The following is a 19,209-nucleotide window of genomic DNA, read 5'->3' on the forward strand; positions in this document are numbered from 1 at the left end:
CTTAAAGTTAAGTAGATAATGCCAAGTAGTTTTCCAAAATGTATATGCAAATATACATTCTCACCAACCCTATGGGTATGAGAGTTCTTACTGCTCCAAATCTTTGCCAACATTTGGTAATATCTGTAATTTTAATTTAGCTAATGTGGTGATATTTCCTCATGATTCTGATGGCTAATGTTATCAAGTGCCTTTTCATTTATTTATTGGCCATTTGGGTATCCATTTTGGGCTGTGTCCATGCAAGTTGTTTGCCCATTTTTCTGTGGAATTGTTTCTTCTTTACATTCAATATAGGAACCATTTAAATATGAACCTCTGTTGGTTATATGTGTTGTAAATATCTTCTCGCATTATGTGGCCTTTTCACTCTCTGAATGTCTCTCAGTGGAAGAAACTTCTAATTTCCGTGTAACCAGATTTTGTCAATCTTTTTCTTTCTGTTCAGTGCTTTTGCTGTTCTGTTTAAGTCTTATGCCCACCCTAATATCATAAAGTCATTCTCCTAAATGACATTCTAGGTGTATTATTGTTTTCCCTTTCATGTATACAGTAAAATCTGACTGGAATTAATTTTTATATATGGATCAAGTTTCTTTTTTGTTTGTTTGTTTTTTCATATGGACACCCACATGCTCCAGTCCATTTTTGAAGAGATCACACTTTTCCTCATTGAATTATTTTTTGAATCTCATTTCTTCCTCTGTTTTATCAGAAGTTATCTATTCTGTTACTATTCTTTTTAAAGTCAAAATATAACAGATACTGGTGAGGTTGCAAAGAAAAAGGAACGCCTATCCACTTTTGGTGGGAATGTAAACTGGTTCAGCCATTGTGTTCAGAGAACACAAAGCAGAACTATCATTCATCCCAGCAATCCCAGTATTGGGTATATACCCTGAAAAATACAAATTGTTCTGCCACAAAGACACATGTACATGTATGTTCATGGCAGCACTTCTCACAATAGCAAACATATGGAATCAACCTAAATGCCCATCAACAGTGGACAGGATAAAGAAAATGTGGTACATATACACCATGGAATAATACTACACAGTCATGAAAAAGAATGAGATCATGTCCTTTGCAGCAACCATGGATGGAGCTGGAGGTCATCATGCTAAGTAAACTAACACAGGAACAGAAAACCAAATACCACATATTCTCACTTATAAGTGATAGCTAAACATTGAGTACACATGGACATAATGAATGAAAAAGCACACACCAAAGCCTGCTTGAGTGTGGAGGGAGGAAGGAGGGTGAGAATTTAAAACTACATAGGGTACTATGCTTATTACCTGGGTGGTGAAATAAACTGTACACCACACCCCTGTGACATGCAACTTACCTATGTAACAAACCTGCACCTAAACCTAAAATAAAACTTCACAACTTGCAATCTTGATTAATCAAAGACATTGAAACATTTTAACTCCACTTTTTTATTCTTTTCCCAACTTATATATTATCATTTTTATGTTATGTATACTTGAAGCTCATGTAGACATTACTATTGTTGTTGTATATAGCCAATGTTAATTTACATGGATCCACATTTTTCCATTTTTATTATTCGTATTCCTTTATCTCTGTTCTTCTGTCTAGGATCATCTTTACTAGTATTTATTTTAGTGCAATGACATCCCTAAAAAATGTTCTCATTTTTCATTTGTCTGAAAGCATTCTTCATTTTATTTTTCTTCTGGAAGGACACATTCACAGAGTATAAAATTCTAAGTTGGCTATTTTTTTTCCATTGTCTTCTGGTGAGCATTGTTACTATTCAGAAATCAGCCCTCAGTCTAATTGCTGCTTCTTTGAAGGTAATCTTGGCCTATTTTAAAGATTATTTTATTGGTTTTTCTACAGTTTAACTATTATGTGCCAATACATGCAATTATTTTTATTTAGCCTACTTAGCATTAGCATTTCCAGGGCTTCTTTCCCTGCTCCTTAATATTCTTTGTCAATTTTAGAAAATTCTGTCATTATCTCATCAACATTGTCTGTAGTCATTCTCTGCCTCTTCACCTCTGGGACTCCAGTTGGCCACATATGAGGTTTTCTCATTGTATCCCCTACATGTCTTATGCTCCCTTTTGTTTTTCTCCCTCCTTTTGTCTCTCTTTACTTCTTTCTGGATACATTCCTATCTTCTAATTCAGCAATTCTTTCCTCTGCTCTGCAGATCAACTGTTAAACCCATCCATTGAGTCCTTAATTTCTCTTACTGTATTTTCAATTCTAGAATATCCAACTGAGTCTTGTTTTATCATTTCTAGTTCTCTGAAATATTTTAATTATTGTCTTTTAAATCTTTCAAATAAAAAGTAAAATTATAGTCATTATAAAGTCTATTTTGATATCTTCACTATTTGAAGCCCATATATACCTGTTCTGTTTTTGTTTTCTCTTGTTTGCTTTCATGTTGTCTTATAATATCTGGCTATGTTTTATTAGGTTTCTGATATTATATTTGCAAAATTTTTATACAAAATGACTTCAATACTAGGATAATGTTACAATGTCATCTTTTCCAAAAATTATTTCCACTTACTTCTGCCAGGTACAAGCCATTCAGGATCACCTCATTCTGACTTCATAAATTGTGATATTCAAATCTGAACTGAAGTCCCTTATGAGGACCTATCTATTTCAGGCTGACTATTCTCCCAGGATGCAGCCCTTCAGAATCCCAACCCATGTGAATAGGGGAATTATCAAGACCCCAGCTTGATAGGCCCACAATCATAATTCCTGCTCATAGCTCTGCAAGGCTGTCAAAAATGCCAGTTAGCCTCCTGGGCTCTCACCCCCCTTCCACAATCAGCAAATGCTCCCAGGGAAAAAAGGCACCAAACATTTGGCTCACTTTCCTGGCCCAGTGATTCTTTACTTTCTAGAAAGCTAGCCTCTGCTTTTAATCTGAAATATACACACTGAAAATACACAATTATCTCCATGTCAAAAGGTCATTAAACCATCTTCATGCAAAATGAGGAATATTCAAGATAATTCTGGCAAAAACATAAACAATTTTCAATGTCAACTCCCCTTCCTGTTATCCTTCCCAAGCTCACCAAAAATAATGGTCTCCCTCACAGTTACCAAGAAATGGGCATGGTTGTATTGAGATACATCAGGCACTACTGATAATAACTGTCCTAAGACAATAGGAGGCGAAAGGATATTAGTCAATCTGTCTGCATCTTGGTAGAAAGCATTTTATTTTTACACTTTTTCCCTCTCTCACATAGATTTTCTTTAGCCTTTAAACCCAGTGCCCAACCTCTTGTCAACATTATGACTGAAGCTGCTTAAGCTGATAAACTGTCATGCTCTCCTGGAGCCACTGGCTGACTAATGGGCTCTGGGAGCTACAAGAGGGCTCAAGGGTCCCTGCCTCCCTTGGCTACAAGGCTGTCACTAGCATCATAAAAAACAGCAGCTGAGTATTAATTCACTATGGTTGTTGCTTGTGAATACCTCAATGCCCATCTCCTTCAGGAGTTTAAAACCTCTTTTACTCACCAGGAATTCCCAAAACATGCCCCTATGATTTGAGGTTAGATTAAAAATGTAGTTTGGTGCAAAAAAAAGGAAGCTATACCCATTTTTTGGTATATGGCATAATACTATATATCTGTTCTGATGATGTAGAAAAATCCAAATTCAGTTTCTCCTACTATACTCTCACAACACACTGCTAACTCCGGGTGTGTGTGGGGCTTTTCCCCACACATAATGAAGGTGAGCTCAGAATAATAAAATAATTTTCCCAGAGTTACACATTCACTAACTAATTATGTCTGAATTAAAATCTAAGTCTTTTTACTTCATCATGCTTGCTCTTAAAAGAGTAAAACATTAGAGCATCCCCTTGAGAGAATAAAGACAAGAGTTCTGAAAAATCCAAATTCTATGAATTATTTATCCTTCTGATAGATATTTTGGTGAACAGGTGAGAATCTACACCATTCCATCCTATTCCAAGAGGCACTTAGGATCAAGTAAGAAACAATGAGCAAGGAATAGAATTATCTGTGATCCATAGGTAAGATTAGGACTGTATATTCAGCACCAGTTTATGTAGAGTGGATATTAAACAGATAGAAGCTTACCCTGAAAGGGGCTAAAAAAAAAAGTGGGGGCGTGGAGGAGGGGAATATGCCCTGAAATTTGGCATTTGACATCCCATAATTAGCATCTTAAATTTGAGATATTTCTTAGAAATTTGCTGAAACTGCCTGTAGACCATAGATTCAGAAACACTTTGTGACTGACAAAGTTTAGTCACTGCTTACCAAAGTTGAATCTGGGACAGCTGAAGAGGGCACCTTTGTGTATAAGTAAAAGAAAGAATGTGCCAGAAAGAAGCTGATACTGAGCATCAAGAAGAAAAGCGGGGGAAGGAACCTAGTGCTTTTCAATTGCCAAGACAGAGGGGCGTGGTGAAGATTCAAGGTCAGATTAGATATCAGCCTCACTTTAGGACTAATTGGATACATCAGAATCCTAGGGATTCCATGGTTTAAGCTCTCTGGATATTGTCTAATCCCAAAGTGCCGAGAAGATTCTATCTCCTTAGTCAATTTCCTAGGTCTTTCAAGTTTCTTCTCTACTCCAAATCAAGCAGAAGTGCCATAATAGATATGAGATCTGTGGGCAAATACAGGAAAGGAAAATCTCTCTGTAGTGGGACCTTTGTCTCAATACTGAAAGAAACAGTCATGCATAGCAGTGTGAATTCTGTTTTCCTTTTCACTACTAAATACTTGGAACGGTCCACTTGCCAAAATCAAGCAGATACTAGAAGTTCAAACTAAACAAGTCTAAGGTAAATGTTGTAGGATCCACTTTTTTAAAAAGTGACAGTAAAGAGCATGAAGTCTCAAAAGGAGTGGGAAGAAATGAAGTCTCAATTTACTTTCTCAACTCACCTGTTTATCACTAATGTTCAAAAAATTCAAAAGTTCAAAATATATTTGTGAATCCGAGGCTACCAGCTGGGGAACTATACATTCTTTGAACATTTGAGCTATGTCCCATTCTCAAGCATAGAATGCAAAGTCTGGTACATTATATATGCTTAATAAATATGTGCACAATATTCATTGTTTGGGAACACTAGAAAAAGTTCCATTGACTTTGGAACTAATAATATTTATGTTTCACATGAGCAATGCTTTTTTTTCCATTTTTGGTTTTTGTTTGTTTGTTTGTTTACTTCATGGACATTGTAGACTAGGACCTGGTTACTAAGGAGTTTTTACAGTACATGTGTGGCCCACCTCTATGATGGTACAGTCTTTACTGAAAGGCTTTTTAGCCACATTCTCAATTCATTTCATCACCCATCTGTGTTTTTTTCTGTTTCGCTATACATTCTATATTGTTTATGTTTTTGTCACCTATATATAACATGCTACATGGTATATTGGAGCCAACAAATATCGCACGGATTTTATCAAATTTCTAACCCCATTTCAAGAATAAGACACTTCCCTCTTTATAAAAAGGCAAATGAAGAACACACCTTTCCCTTGAAGTGATCTGAGAAATGGATAGCTCCCTTCCTAACATCACAAGGAAAAGGAGGCTGACAGTGAGGTTATTCAGCCAAAAACACTCTCTTACTGCCTCCTCTCTTCCCCAGATCTTTTATTTTTAAGATGAAGGCATGTCACTCTTCGCTTCACACAAGCCTAGTGAGGCATGTCTGAAAAAAAGCCCAACAGGTAATTCTCAAAACTTCTGTCCATCATGACAATAAAAATAACTGTTCTGAAAGATTCTGGAAGAGAGGCTAAGGAAAAAAAAATTTAGTCAGTTCCCCAAAAATTGGAGAGAAGATGCAATTGCTGGACCTTCATTACCCATGTAAGAGAAAGGATGATCAGAAGACATTGACAGGACCCAAGGTTTTTCAGCTGGGAAAGGAAAGAGCATGATCATGGGTCCATCCCTGTGGTTTTCAATACTAAAGAGAAGTTTCTGTCTGTCAAGAATCTAAGGATTGGGAAAAGCAGTAAGATTTTATTAACAAAACTCAGTATTAAGAGAGATGTAAGTCTAAATCTTCCACTGAATGGCTGCTTCAGAGGTTTGATAGATTTATATAGTCACATGTTAAAGCACAAAAGAAAGAATGACCTATAGCCATGGTAAAATATTAACATATTTTTTATCAGTACTAAAATATATTGTATATATAAAATTATTACTCATATATTCTTTCTGTTAAATATCATACAGAGTCTAAAAGCTAAATCTTCCCTTTCCCACACCTCCCACCAAAAAAGAGAGATCTAAAAATGATGGATGTTTAGTTTTTCTATCTAAATTACATTTTTCCAACTAAGTGTATATCTCACTTAGTAAAGTTTTGTTTATTGAAATGCATTCTATGTATTCAAAACCAAAGACATAAAAATACCCTCTGAACACATGATAAAATCATAAGATAACTAAATCTTCACTCTAAATTCACACCTGCCTAAGAAACATACTCATGGCTATCATTTGAGCCACAGAAACAAAAACCTAGGCTCCTAGTGTAGAATTCAGCACAATGCAAATCTCCTAAGACAAAAAGGCAAGGGACATGAGATGACAGCCATTAAACAGGACTGCTTCTGTGAAAACCATGCAGCTAGTAATTTTCTCGTCTTAGAGATTTCATAGTTTATTATGTGATGCTTGATTGACGACTTTTAGATGATCATGTGGACAAATGTGAAATTCCAATAGAAAAACATGTTAATGAAAATTTATTGAGGCTTTACGCATATTCATCACTTAATCCTCACAAAAAAAAACCCTGCCATGAAGGCTCTATTAACCCCATTATATAGATTCAAAAAAATTGATTCTGAGAGGCCACATAACTTGCCTACAGTCACACAGTAACCAGATCTCCTGAGCACAAGTTAGGAGCTTGTTATACTACTCATACATTCATGATCACCAAAGGACTTATCAATAATAAAAGTACATGACTGATTGACAAATAGTAGAATTTTCATTTTCAGGGACAGTTAATGATCTAGTGACAGCTGGTTTATATGTATGTTGAAAAATGACAAGATGAGAAAGAGCTAAAAACACCAGGGCAGAGGACCTTTTCTCCACTGGTATCTGTCTGTTGCTCATATGTGTACCATTGGCCCAGAGGTCCCACAATCAATCAAGTATGGACCATGCCTCATCCATCCAGCCCACATGCATGCAATGAAAGCCCAATGGCTTTCAACTTTAATTAGCAGCTCCTGTATTACAGTTCTGCCAGATGGTCTCAGTGGTAGTTTATATGAAGAATCTTACCTAGTGACAGAATTATTGCCATTTGTCTGACAAATGTTTCTTTAAAAATCTATATTTTTAAGCTGAATCAATTCACAAAAGCATAAGAAAAGGAAAAACTTCACTTTCAATGGAATGCCATTTTTACTGAGATCATTTCAATAACTTAGCACTGTTCACCACTGAAATTGCTACTATAAACTATCTTGGCACAAAAATATACAGATACCTGAAGCATTCATAATCTAAATTGGCTTGGTTTAAATTCAACCAGAAATGGTTTGTCTGTTATTTTTTAAAATGCTTTGGTTCAAAAAACATTTCTAAAAATGTTAAAGAAATGATCAGGACATCTTTGAAGATGTCCATTTTTGAAGGACAAAAATAAAGGTATTCCCACACTGCCTTACACCCTTTTGATCCAGAGGCATCCAACTGGTAGGAAATTTGCTTCATGGCAGTCAAAGTCCAGTTTTCATACTAAATTATAACTGACTGAAAAATTCTGCTTTCTTGGTGATACTTTCACCCCCTTAATGCCTTGCTAGTACCAGGGGATTCTCTGCTCTACTCACCTATACAAATGTATTCACATTTATTCTTAGCTGGTTAAATTTTAAGGTGTCAACCAGACCTTGCTACAAGAACAGCACATTAAACATGGTTTACGATAAATGCCAGCATGCTCATCCTCCATTCTTAACTAATCAAAGAAACTTCCTGCTGTTTATAGTCAAATAATTCAACGACTACAGCTCAGCAAAAAAAAAAAAAAAAAAAAAAAAAAAAAAGAGCAAGGTGCCTGTGTGCCCACTGATAAAGTCATGGGAAAGAGTAATTCAAATATATTTCATTAGCCAAAACTCTTTGTTTTTTAAATACTTTGTTTCTGGGAAATCTACTGGTCTAAATTTTTCTGAAATTTCAGGCTTCTACCCCAAAACCTATATCAATGTAACTCAAAGTTCACCCGCTTCCTTATCTGTGTCTCTGCATATAGTCATGGAGGTTGTGCATTGCACAGAGGTACCAATAACATTGTAAAAGTCATATATGTGAATATTTATAGTTACAATGCAAAAATTGGTAAATGACAGTAAGATGTGAGTTTTATTAAAAAAATAAGTTTATCAGGATAGTTTTCCAACTGAAAATGATAATGTTTTGAAGAAGGAGCAAAGTGTTTCAACTCACACTAAAACACTGTATAGATAAGCAGTGATTCTGTCAGAAACCAATTTAATTCTGATAAATCAGATAAGTTAATCATTTGATTACATAAGGGGCAGGACAGTAAAAAGTCTATTGAGAGGTTCTTACCAATAGAGAAGAGAGTTAACCAAAAACCCAAACATCTCCCAGAAAAGTGATTTAAATCACTTTTTTCCAAACTTAAAAAAAAACCCTCATTATTATATCAGTTTTGTCATGGCACATTTATAAACCAAGGAAAATAAGTCACAGAGATTTCCTCAGAGATAGCTTTTTTAATTAAAAATGTGTCCAACTATATCTAACATAAAATAAAAAGAAAAACTACAAAAAAGTGATTTAATTCCATCTGTATCTAGATAAGAAAGAGGAGAAAGGGAAGAGTGAACAGGAAGAGGAACAGAGAGAAAGATTTAAAGCCAGGTGGGGGTTGAGGGAAGGGCAAGGAAGGAGGAGATACAAAAGAAAACAAAATCCAAAGATACAAGTGTGTATTAATCTGTTTTCACACTGCTAGAAAGAACAACTGAGACTGGGTAATTTATAAAAGAAAAAGGTTTAGTTGACTCATGGTTCTGCATGGCTGGGGAGACATCAGGAAGCTTACAATCATGATGGAAGGCAAAGGGGAAGCAAGGCATGTCTTTTCATACTGGCAGGAGAGAGAGCATGAGGGCCAGGGGGCTGCCAGACACTTTTAAACCATCACATCTCATGAGAACTCACTCATTATCATGAGAACAGCATGGGGAAGCCACCTCCATGATCCAGTCACCTCCCACCAGGTCCTTCCCTGACACGTGGAAATTACGATTTGAGATGAGACTTGGGTGGAGACACAGAGCCAAACCATATCATTCTGCCCTGGCTCTTCCCAAATCTCATGTCCTTTATACATTTCAAAACCAATCATGCCTTCCCAACAGTCCCCCAAAGTCTTAAATCATTCCAGCATTAACTCAAAATTCCAAGTCCAAAGTCTCATCTGAGATAAGGCAAATCCCTTCCGCCTATAAGCCTGTAAAATCAAAAGCAAGTTAGTTACTTCCAAGATACAATGGGGGTACAGGCATTGGGTAAACAGACCCATTCCAAATGGGAGAAATTGGCTAAAACAAAGGGACCATAGGCCCCATACAAGTCCAAAACCTGGACAGGCAGTCATTAAATCTTAAAGTTCCAAAATAATCTCCTTTGACTCCATGTCTCACATTCGGGGCACACTGATGCAAGAGATGGGTTCCCAAGGCCTTGGGCAGCTTCACCCTGTGGTGTGGTTCTGCAGGATACAGCCCCTGCAGTTGCTTTCCCAGGCTGGCTCTGAGTGCCTGCAGCTTTTCTAGGCACACAGTGCAAGCTGTCAGTGGATCTATCCTTCTGGGGTCTGAAGGACAGCAGCCCTCTTCTCACAGCTCCACTAGGCAGTGCCCCAGTGGGGATTCGGTGTGGGAACTCCAACCCCACATTTCCCTTCTGCATTGCCCTAGCAGAGGTTCTCCATGAGGTCTCCACCCCTACATCAGAATTCTGCCTGGACACCCAGGCATTTCTATCTATCCTCTGAAATCTAGGTGGAAGTTCCAAAACCTTAACTCTTTTGCACACCTGCAGTCCCAACAACACCTGGAAGCTGCCAAGGCTTGGGGCTTGCACGCTCTGAAGCAATGGCCTGAGCTGTACATTGACCCCTTATAGCCACAGCTGGAGCAGCTGGAAAACAGGGCACCAAGTCTCAAGGCTGCACAGAGCAGCAGGGCCCTAGGCCATTTTTCCCTCCAATGCCTCCAGGCCTGTGATGGGAAGAGCTGCTACAAAAATCTCTGACATGCCTAGAGACATTTTCCCCACTGTGTTAGCTATTTACATTCAGCTCCTCCTTACTTATGCCAATTTCTGCAGGAAGCTTGAATTTCTCCCCAGAAAATGGGTTTTTCTTTTCTACCAACATGGTCAGGCTGCACATTTTCCAAATTTTTATGCTTTTAAACATAAGCTCCAATTTCAAATCATCTCTTTGTGAATGCATATAACTGCACATTTCAAGAAAAGCCAGGTCACCTCTTGAATGCTTTGCTGGTTAGAAATTTCTTCTGTCAGATATCCTAATTCATTTCTCTCAAGTTCAAAGTTCCACATATTTCTATGGCAGGGACAAAATGCTGCTAATCTCTTTGCTAAAGCAGGGCAAGTGCAACCTTTGCTCCAGTTCCCAGTAAGTTACTCATCTCCATCTGAAACTACCTCATTCCAGACTTCTTTCTCCATATCACTATCATCATTTTGGTCAAAACCATTCAACAAATCTCTAGGAAGTTCCAAATTTTCCTTCATCTTCCTGTCTTCTTCTGAGTGCTCCAAACTGTTCCAACTTCTGCCTGTTACCCAGTTCCAAAGTTGCTTCCACATTTTCAAGTTATCTTTATAGCAATTCCCCACTGGCCTGGTACCAATTCTCTGTATTAGCCTATTTTCACACTGTTATAAAGATACTACCTGAGACTGGGTAATTTATAAATGAAAAAGGTTTAATTAACTCACAGTTCCACATGGCTGGGAAGGCCTCAGGGAACTTACAGTCATAGCAGAAAATGAAGGAGAAGCAAGGCACATCTTCTCATGGTGGCAAGCAAGAGAGAGAACATGAGAGAAGAACTGTCAAACAGTTTTAAACCATCAAATCTCATGAGAACTTACTCACTGTCATAAGAAAAGCATGGGGGAAACTGCCCCCATGATCCAATCACCTCCCACCAGGTCCCTCTCCTGATACATGGTATTACAATTCAAGTGAGATTTGGGTGGAGACACAGAGCCAAACCATATCAAAGTGTGTAGAAATACAGAGAGGAGAAACATGTAAAAGAGGTAGCCAAAGAAAAGAGAGGTGAAAAGATAAAAAGAAAGGTAGCATAAGTTCTCAGGTGAGTGGTGATTAAAGAACTGTTTTATTCTTCCTTGGCTTATAGGAAAAGCTGTTTTATTTTTCCTTGGCTTATAGGAAAAGCTACTTTGGCACACTAAATGGGTCTGACCCACTCATCTCAGCTCTTTAACTATTCGATATTCTTATATATTACAGATTTCTTTTTCAGTAATTCAACAGAAGTGTAGCTGTTTTTTAATGACAGTTGCAAGGTAACCAAATAAAATGAAGCCAAGATAAAAAGATAAGAGTATACTACTTGCCCTGAGAGAACTGGTAAGTTTTTATGTTATGTGGACAGATGTGGACAGACAAAATGATGGCAGAGTTGACATTCTGATTCCATAAAGAAGTATGTTCAATAGAAAATAATTAAAACCTATCATACCTAGCTATGGCAAAAAGAATCCTTGGAATCATTTAATCTATTTTACGCATGCAACATGAAATGATTAAATCAAGCTAATTAACATATCTATCATTTTATTTCAATCAATAATATATGGGTGAGCAATCAAGGGACATCTTGGTCAGATACCTTAAAACATTGTTTTAATCAATGTGTTATTTATTAGGGTTTCCAAAGGCACCAGTTCAAATATGAAAAGAATAACCACCATGGTTATTTCACAGATCACTAATATGGACACAATACTCCACCCCCTCCTAGAGTCTCAAACACACAGAGTATCTTCTAGTAACAGTTTATCTTATTCTCCACAGTGCTCCTATATACCTAAATGTGGAAAAAATTTTGAAGAATCCATGTCCCTGGTGAATGTTGTCATGGAAAACTTCAGGAAGTATCAACACTTCTCCTGCTATTCTGACCCAGAAGGAAACCAGAAGAGCGTTATCCTAACCAAACTCTACAGTTCCAACGTGCTGTTCCATTCACTCTTCTGGCCAACCTGTATGATGGCTGGGGGCGTGGCAATTGTTGCCATGGTGAAACTTACACAGTACCTCTCCCTACTATGTGAGAGGATCCAACGGATCAATAGATAAACACAAAAATGGATAAAATAATTTTTGTTAAAGCTCAAATACTGTTTTCTTTCATTCTTCACCAAAGAACCTTAAGTTTGTAATGTGCAGTCTGTTATGAGTTCCCTAATATATTCTTATATGTAGAGCAATAATGCAAAAGCTGTTCTATATGCAAACATGATGTCTTTATTATTCAGGAGAATAAATAATTGTTTTGTGTTGGTTGGTGGTTTTCATAATCTTATTTCTGTACTGGAACTAGTACTTTCTTCTCTCATTCCGCCAAAACAGGGCTCAGTTATTCATTTGCCAAGCTTCGTGGAGGAATGTAGGTGACATCAATGTGATAAAGTCTGTGTTCTGAGTTGTCAGATCTCTTGAAGACAATATTTTTCATCACTTATTGTTTACTAAAGCTACAGCCAAAAATATTTTTTTCTTTTCCTATTCTAAACTGAGCCCTATAGCAAGTGAAGAGACCAGATTTCCTAATTAAAGGAAGTTAGGTACTTTCCTTGTATTTTTTACCATATCACTGTAAAGAAGAGGGGAAACCCAGCCCGCTACTTTTTTTCATCACTTTTTATTCATAACTTCAGATTTTTAAAACTAATTTCCAAAATATAAGCTGTTTTCATTAGCCAGTTCTATAATATCTTCCTGTGATTTATGTAGAAAATGAACAGACCCCTTTTCCATTTAAGACCCTGCTACTGTGTGAAGAGATGATACTTACAAGGAGTGTCATTACCTGTGAGCTGACTGAATGTTGGTAGGTGCTCCATTACAATCCAGGAAAGTCTGTGTTACTGATATTTGTGTGGAAATCTTTATTTCATTTCAATTTAACCATTAGATGTTAGATGGTAAAATTAAGATGCTACTTGTTGGTAAAAATTGGTGGACTGGTTTCAATGGGTAAATCTGTTGTGGCAAATTAATGTGTTGGAATATTGCTCTTTGTGAATTTGTGCTTAAGTCAATGAATGTGTAGTATCTCCTTCTGACAAGCATTCCCTATTGGGATTTTAAAGCTATGTGCACAGAATATTAGTCTCTTCTACATGTTTTATTTTTCTATTTATAATTCCCTTTTTTGTTGTTATATTTTATACACAGAATAGATCTTTTTTCTAACACATATTTGAACTGAATAACAGACTTAAAGAAAGCCTTTGTTCATATTGCTATTTACTTTTGTGTTTGGGGGAAAATACGAGGGATTGATTTTAAATAAAAAACATTCCATCTTTCATTTAATATCAATATCAAAAGAAGAAGACAAACATCTATCTTTCTCATCTATATTTAAGTACCTTTTTGTAATGTAGTATCAAAGTTTTTTAGGTAATGCAAAATTTTACAAATCATTTGTGGAATGAATGGTAAAACTAATCTGATGAAGTGGAAAATTATTCTGCAATATTGTAATTCATAGTTTGACTTTTCATAAGCAAATAAATCCCTAGGATGTAATCAGGACTTCAAATGTGTAATTAAATTTTTTTTTAAAAAATCTATTAAATTGCAAGATTTGAGTACTTCTTGCATTCTGAGCTGACAAGCCCGTGGTAGTCCAAAAATCTGTATTTCACTACCTTTTAAAATATGTTGAGTGATTACAAAGAAAGTTTCTTTTTTTAACACCCAAACACATACACATAATGTTGTAACCATTTGAAAAATAGAATGAAAAACTCTTTTATTTCTACTCTACTTTAAAACGTATAATTCTGAAGATACTAAAGAAATATTTGAGACTATAGAGCTGAAAATGTGCAGTCTTTAATGTTCCTTAGGATTCCCTTCGAGTGATCCAAGGGTGAAATATATGTGAGTGAAATTATCAGATGGGTTATTTTATTTTTACTTAATTCTGAATTTTTATTAAAAATTACCAAATAATGTTTAAGATAACAATGTAGAAATTTTTAAATAATGACACCAAAAAGAGATTAACTGCTGCCTTGTAGAATCCCAACACAGCAACAGCCCCTTCAAGAAATTTAGATATATACACAATTAATGCTCATTATTAAAAGAGAAAGATCTGGGACTAATAATGTTTTAAATGCTTTGCACATGTTAACTAATTTCATTATTTAACAACTCTATTGGATGAGGTATTATTATTATCTCATCCTACAGATGAGAATGTTGAAGCTAAGAGATGTTAAATAATTTCCCCAAGGCTATGCACATACTAAGATGGTGAAGAGCTAAGAAAACAGTCTGTAGTTTTCCTGCTATGGTGACCATTTCCATGACTTTGGCATCTTTTAGATAACACAGGGGGATTCTGAGGCTTGGAAAAGATTATAGGAGTGAAGAAAAAGCATTGAACTGGAAGTCAAAGACTTCATTGGAGATACGGTGACTAGATGACTTTAAAGTTCTCAATTAGTCTTTTGACTTCTTTGACTGTAAAATTAGGAGGTGAAGTCAGCTGATCATCAAGGTCCCTTTTAACACTAACATTCCATCCTAGGTATGTGGAAAGAGGAATGAATACCATTTGCTAACCTTCAGAGCACAGGTCTGATTCTCAAACAGAATCTGTATATATTAATCTATGGATTGAAAAACAGCTTTTCTATTGATATTCCTAGTAAGTCTTTCATTTTTAAGCCCTAAAGCTATATTTCCATCTGCTAGAAGCAGAGCTCTGATCTCCATATTATTCATCAAGAATGACTTCCCTAAATGGTATAAACATCTACACTTCCAAATCACTTTCATTATCCAATTGGCACACCCCATCTAAAACTTAATTGATTTCAGATTCTCTGAGTTGCAATTGTATTAAAACCCAGAAATGGTAAATGCACCAATGATTGCTTGCAAATAGCTATAATAAATATATGATTCTGTAGAAAGCTAATGGCAAAACACTAGCTGACACTGGTAATGACAGTGTAGGCAATCATAAAATACCTCTTATGTAGACCACGTGACATGCAGAGTTCCAGCAGGCTACCGTTTCCCATTGCTGTGAATGACCATGTTGGCCATGCTGTGAATGCATGGCATTTATAAAGCAAATATTATTTTCAGGATGTCAAGCCATAAATTTCTTACCACATTTCTGTGGGTGAAAAATCTTAACACTGTAATCATTCCACTGGCATTAAAAGTGAGACCAGCAGGCTAGCAAAACAATATGAGTAATTGACTCAAGTGAGTTAAAACAATAATTTTAAAGCAATGGTTTGTTCTAATACAAGCATAGTTAAATTTCCTCCCTCCTCCACCAAAACACTGAAATGAACAATGGTTAAGTAAGTAAGGTTGTTCTCGTTGTCCGTATACGGAAGAAGGGATGATTAAAGGGTAGACACTGTTCCTTCTCTTCTTAACTTCTGCTCTTTTCTCTCTCCCTTGTAAAATAATTTAGTAAGAACAGTCACAGTTCTACAAAAACCACTTCAATGTATGGATCATGTAGGAAAGTAGACTCAAGAAATAGTTTCAGGACTCCCCTGAAAAGTTTGTCAGCATGATATGCACAGCAGGACTGAAGAAATAACTTCTACATTGAATCTGTTCCACCTTTCCATATTTGAAGTAACTGTAAGAAATAATACAAAGTATACAACCCTGCCTTATATTTTAAGAATGCCTTTGTAATCTACTAGATGGGTCAACAAACACACATGAAATTAAAAATAGAGAACAACAATTAGGTATCTAATCCACATGGGTGGGGATAATATTTACAAAGTATTGGTATGGGGCTTAAATGGCTTATGTATGTAAATATCAAGCATTGTATACAGCATATAACAGACATAATAGTAAATAACAGTAGCTATTATAATTAATAATAAATGTACAAGTCGTATTAGTATACCCACTAGTAGTATATAATCTCTTGGAGCTAGAATAGCTCTAAAATGTCATTTTGCCCAAAACGCACATCAACAAATTCCTTCTATAGATTTTAAGCAGGAATCATCTAGCAATAGGAATGGTTACTACCTGAATCCTGCCAGTGATAGGACAGGTCACCACTTAATGCTAACATGTTTTCCTCATAACAAGTTGAAGTCTGTCTCCCTGTAATATCTACCCACCAAATCTATACAATAAAATCCATACTCCTGCACTGACTTATTTTATTAGTGTTATTTTATTGAAATGAAGGAGGGGATGGGGAAGAGCAATTTCCATTTGTCTCAAACATAAGACCATGAAAAATAACCCATTCAGACAGAATTATGACATAAAGGGAAATTTATGAAGGTAGCACAAAGGACATCAGTTTTAAAAGATTAAGAATATATCCATTAGAACCCAAATATTCATGTATGAGTTAAACTGATGAACTAGCTAACTCCTTCTGATGTCTATGTTGGTTTTAATCCTGTACCACCTCTTAAGTATGATTCAGCCTTCTGAAAAGTAACATTGCTGAAACTCTGCATTATGTTCTAATTCAATCTGATGACAACCAGACTCAGATTACTTAAGAGCATAGCTGTGCTCCTAACAAAATATTACTACAGTTGCCATGGGTTTGTCTTGGCTAAGGCACTATGAATTCTGCAGTGCAATACCAAAGAATTGGAAGAAAATGTCAGTCTGTGAATTCCCGTTGTGACTTTGTGATAAGTGTTTCATTGAGGTGGAAAAAGAAGTCATTCTCTCAAACAATATAATCACTTAACTAGGGTTTCCAGAACTGCTTTTTTAACCTTAAAACAAATTTAGTCTCCAAGCCCTTGCAAGTTGTAGTATAACTTGTTACCAGCATAGTATATGAAGAGACCACAGAGAAAGCTTCAAAGTCCTCTATACCCTCCACACAACTTCACCAACTAGTATACTAGCAATACTAAAAATTTCTTTAGGTAGCAGACACAACTTATCTTCATAAAATCCTCTCTCTCTCTCTCTCTCTCTCACTCAGATTTTTTCCTTCTTTTGATTGCACTTTTAATCACATACCAGCAAAGATAATCTCCAGCAACTACATGTTCACAAAATCCCTATTTCTATAGTTACAGAAGGAGAAAACCCCAGTATTAATATCAGTCCTCACAAAAGCCAGATCTCTTTGTATCTCCTGTCCACTACTGGGCCCACCAGTATGGCTCAGAGGATAGTAAACTCTTTGGGGCCAGACTTATAGCATGGCATTACATGCCCGCTTCTGTAATGATGGAGGCAGGGCATGTGATTATCTGCCACACTAAGTGGAAGTCAGATAATTCCTCAAAGGTCAACTGGTGTATGTAAAGAGCAGAAGAAGAGATGCTGGGCAAGTAAGAACAGCAGATGTCCACTACTGGAAATGTGAAAAAAAAACTCACACCAGGGTCTTGTCCCAAAATCTTCTCCCAGATTTTGGTTGAAGGTCCCACATATATGGGAAGGAAAGCAAGTATTACTGAAAGCGTAAAAGAGCGAAAGAACCAGTGCTCAAAATTTACTTTGCAATTTTTACATGCATGAGTCACTCAGTAATCTCATACAATTTAAAAGGAGGGAAAAGCATTTCCGATTTTCACTAAGTGAAAGATGCAGGAATATTTTTATTTTAGCAGAAGACAAGAAGTTCCCTTAGAAAAAGATAGTAGGGGGCAACTGGTATAATAAGAGTTTATAGGAAACAAAAACTAGTTTAAGAGAAAGGAAGGGAGTGATAATATGTGAGGAATCATTCAGAATTTTAAAACTCTAATTTAAGCAACCATTACTATTCATGAGATACTAAGGAATTTCTCTGCATTTTTCTTAAGGCTGTTGTCCCTTGCGTTGAGTAGTACCTATTTGGTCTAGCACAGATTCAATTGCCCTGTTACCTGCTTGTTTTGGAGTAAATCAACTTTAAGGAGCATGAAGAAGATGAAGGAATGAATTCTCCTTCTCCCTACCTCTTAGTTTTTTTCTCACATCATAACATTTAAGAAAGTGAGTCCTCCTTGGACCATCCAGTGATATTTCTTATCACAGATAAATCAACAGAAAGCATTACTCACCCCACCTACCATCTGCAACACTGTGGTTATTTCAACACCTCATCATCCATGTGATAACCTCACGTAAGGTCTGCCCAAACCCATCAGCCTCCTCTAGTTGGACAATCATCAAATCTCAACCCTTTTACTTGCTGCATTAAAATTCTAGCAGTTTCTACCAGGCAGCTGCAAACCCTGACACTTAGTTCCTTCTCATGGTGAGCAAATAAAATAGGCCCTCCCTGTGCCTTCTGGAGCACGACAGAAGTATCATTTTGGAACAATTGACAGTGTCTGTCTCTAACCAAAAGCATTCAGCTGCTGTAGCTAACATCTAGCAATACTGAGAAGAAAACAGGGAGTTCAGACTGGGGACTGATGTAAAATAGGTCCCTTCCTTTCTATCAGTTGTGACAGATGCAGAATTTGGTGCCAATTCTACATTTAGGTCCATCTCCAGAAAGTCATAATCAGCTGTGAAGTTTCAGCATTCCTAGAAAAAGTGAATGCTCTAAATATAGCTCAGGTATCTGCCAACAGAAATTCCAGGAGCCAGATCTAGGCTGGTCAGGGGCCACTTGTTACGGATCGGTTTTCTGCTAACACTAACAGAGGCTTTCCCTTTTCCAATTCTCAATTTCTTTGAAAATGTCACACTATCTGGCTGAGTAAATAACCCTTTGAATACTAACAATCCTCAAGTTTACCTGGCAAACATCCAAGACTGTTTAGAAGATTTCACTTGGTATGTTTGAGAAGCCACATGTCCAAATTATCCAACGATGAAAATACACAACTGTCTCCTCTGTTAAGAAG

General features: G+C 36.5%; 1 protein-coding gene across 2 annotated transcripts in view; it reads left to right on the forward strand.

Annotated features, from left to right (window-relative positions):
- The window catches only part of KCNMB2 (potassium calcium-activated channel subfamily M regulatory beta subunit 2), a 304,180-nt gene extending 290,265 nt beyond the window's left edge, over window positions 1-13,915 (forward strand). For both annotated transcript variants that reach the window (XM_016942315.3, XM_516884.5), the window contains one exon: window positions 12,167-13,915. In XM_016942315.3, coding sequence (XP_016797804.1) covers window positions 12,167-12,451 — 285 coding nt within the window. In that variant the 3' untranslated portion in view covers window positions 12,452-13,915. The remainder of the gene's footprint in view (window positions 1-12,166) is intronic.
- Window positions 13,916-19,209: the final 5,294 nt, after the last annotated feature.

Source organism: Pan troglodytes, chromosome 2, assembly GCF_028858775.2.
Source record: "Pan troglodytes isolate AG18354 chromosome 2, NHGRI_mPanTro3-v2.0_pri, whole genome shotgun sequence".
Classification (NCBI taxonomy): domain Eukaryota; kingdom Metazoa; phylum Chordata; class Mammalia; order Primates; family Hominidae; genus Pan; species Pan troglodytes.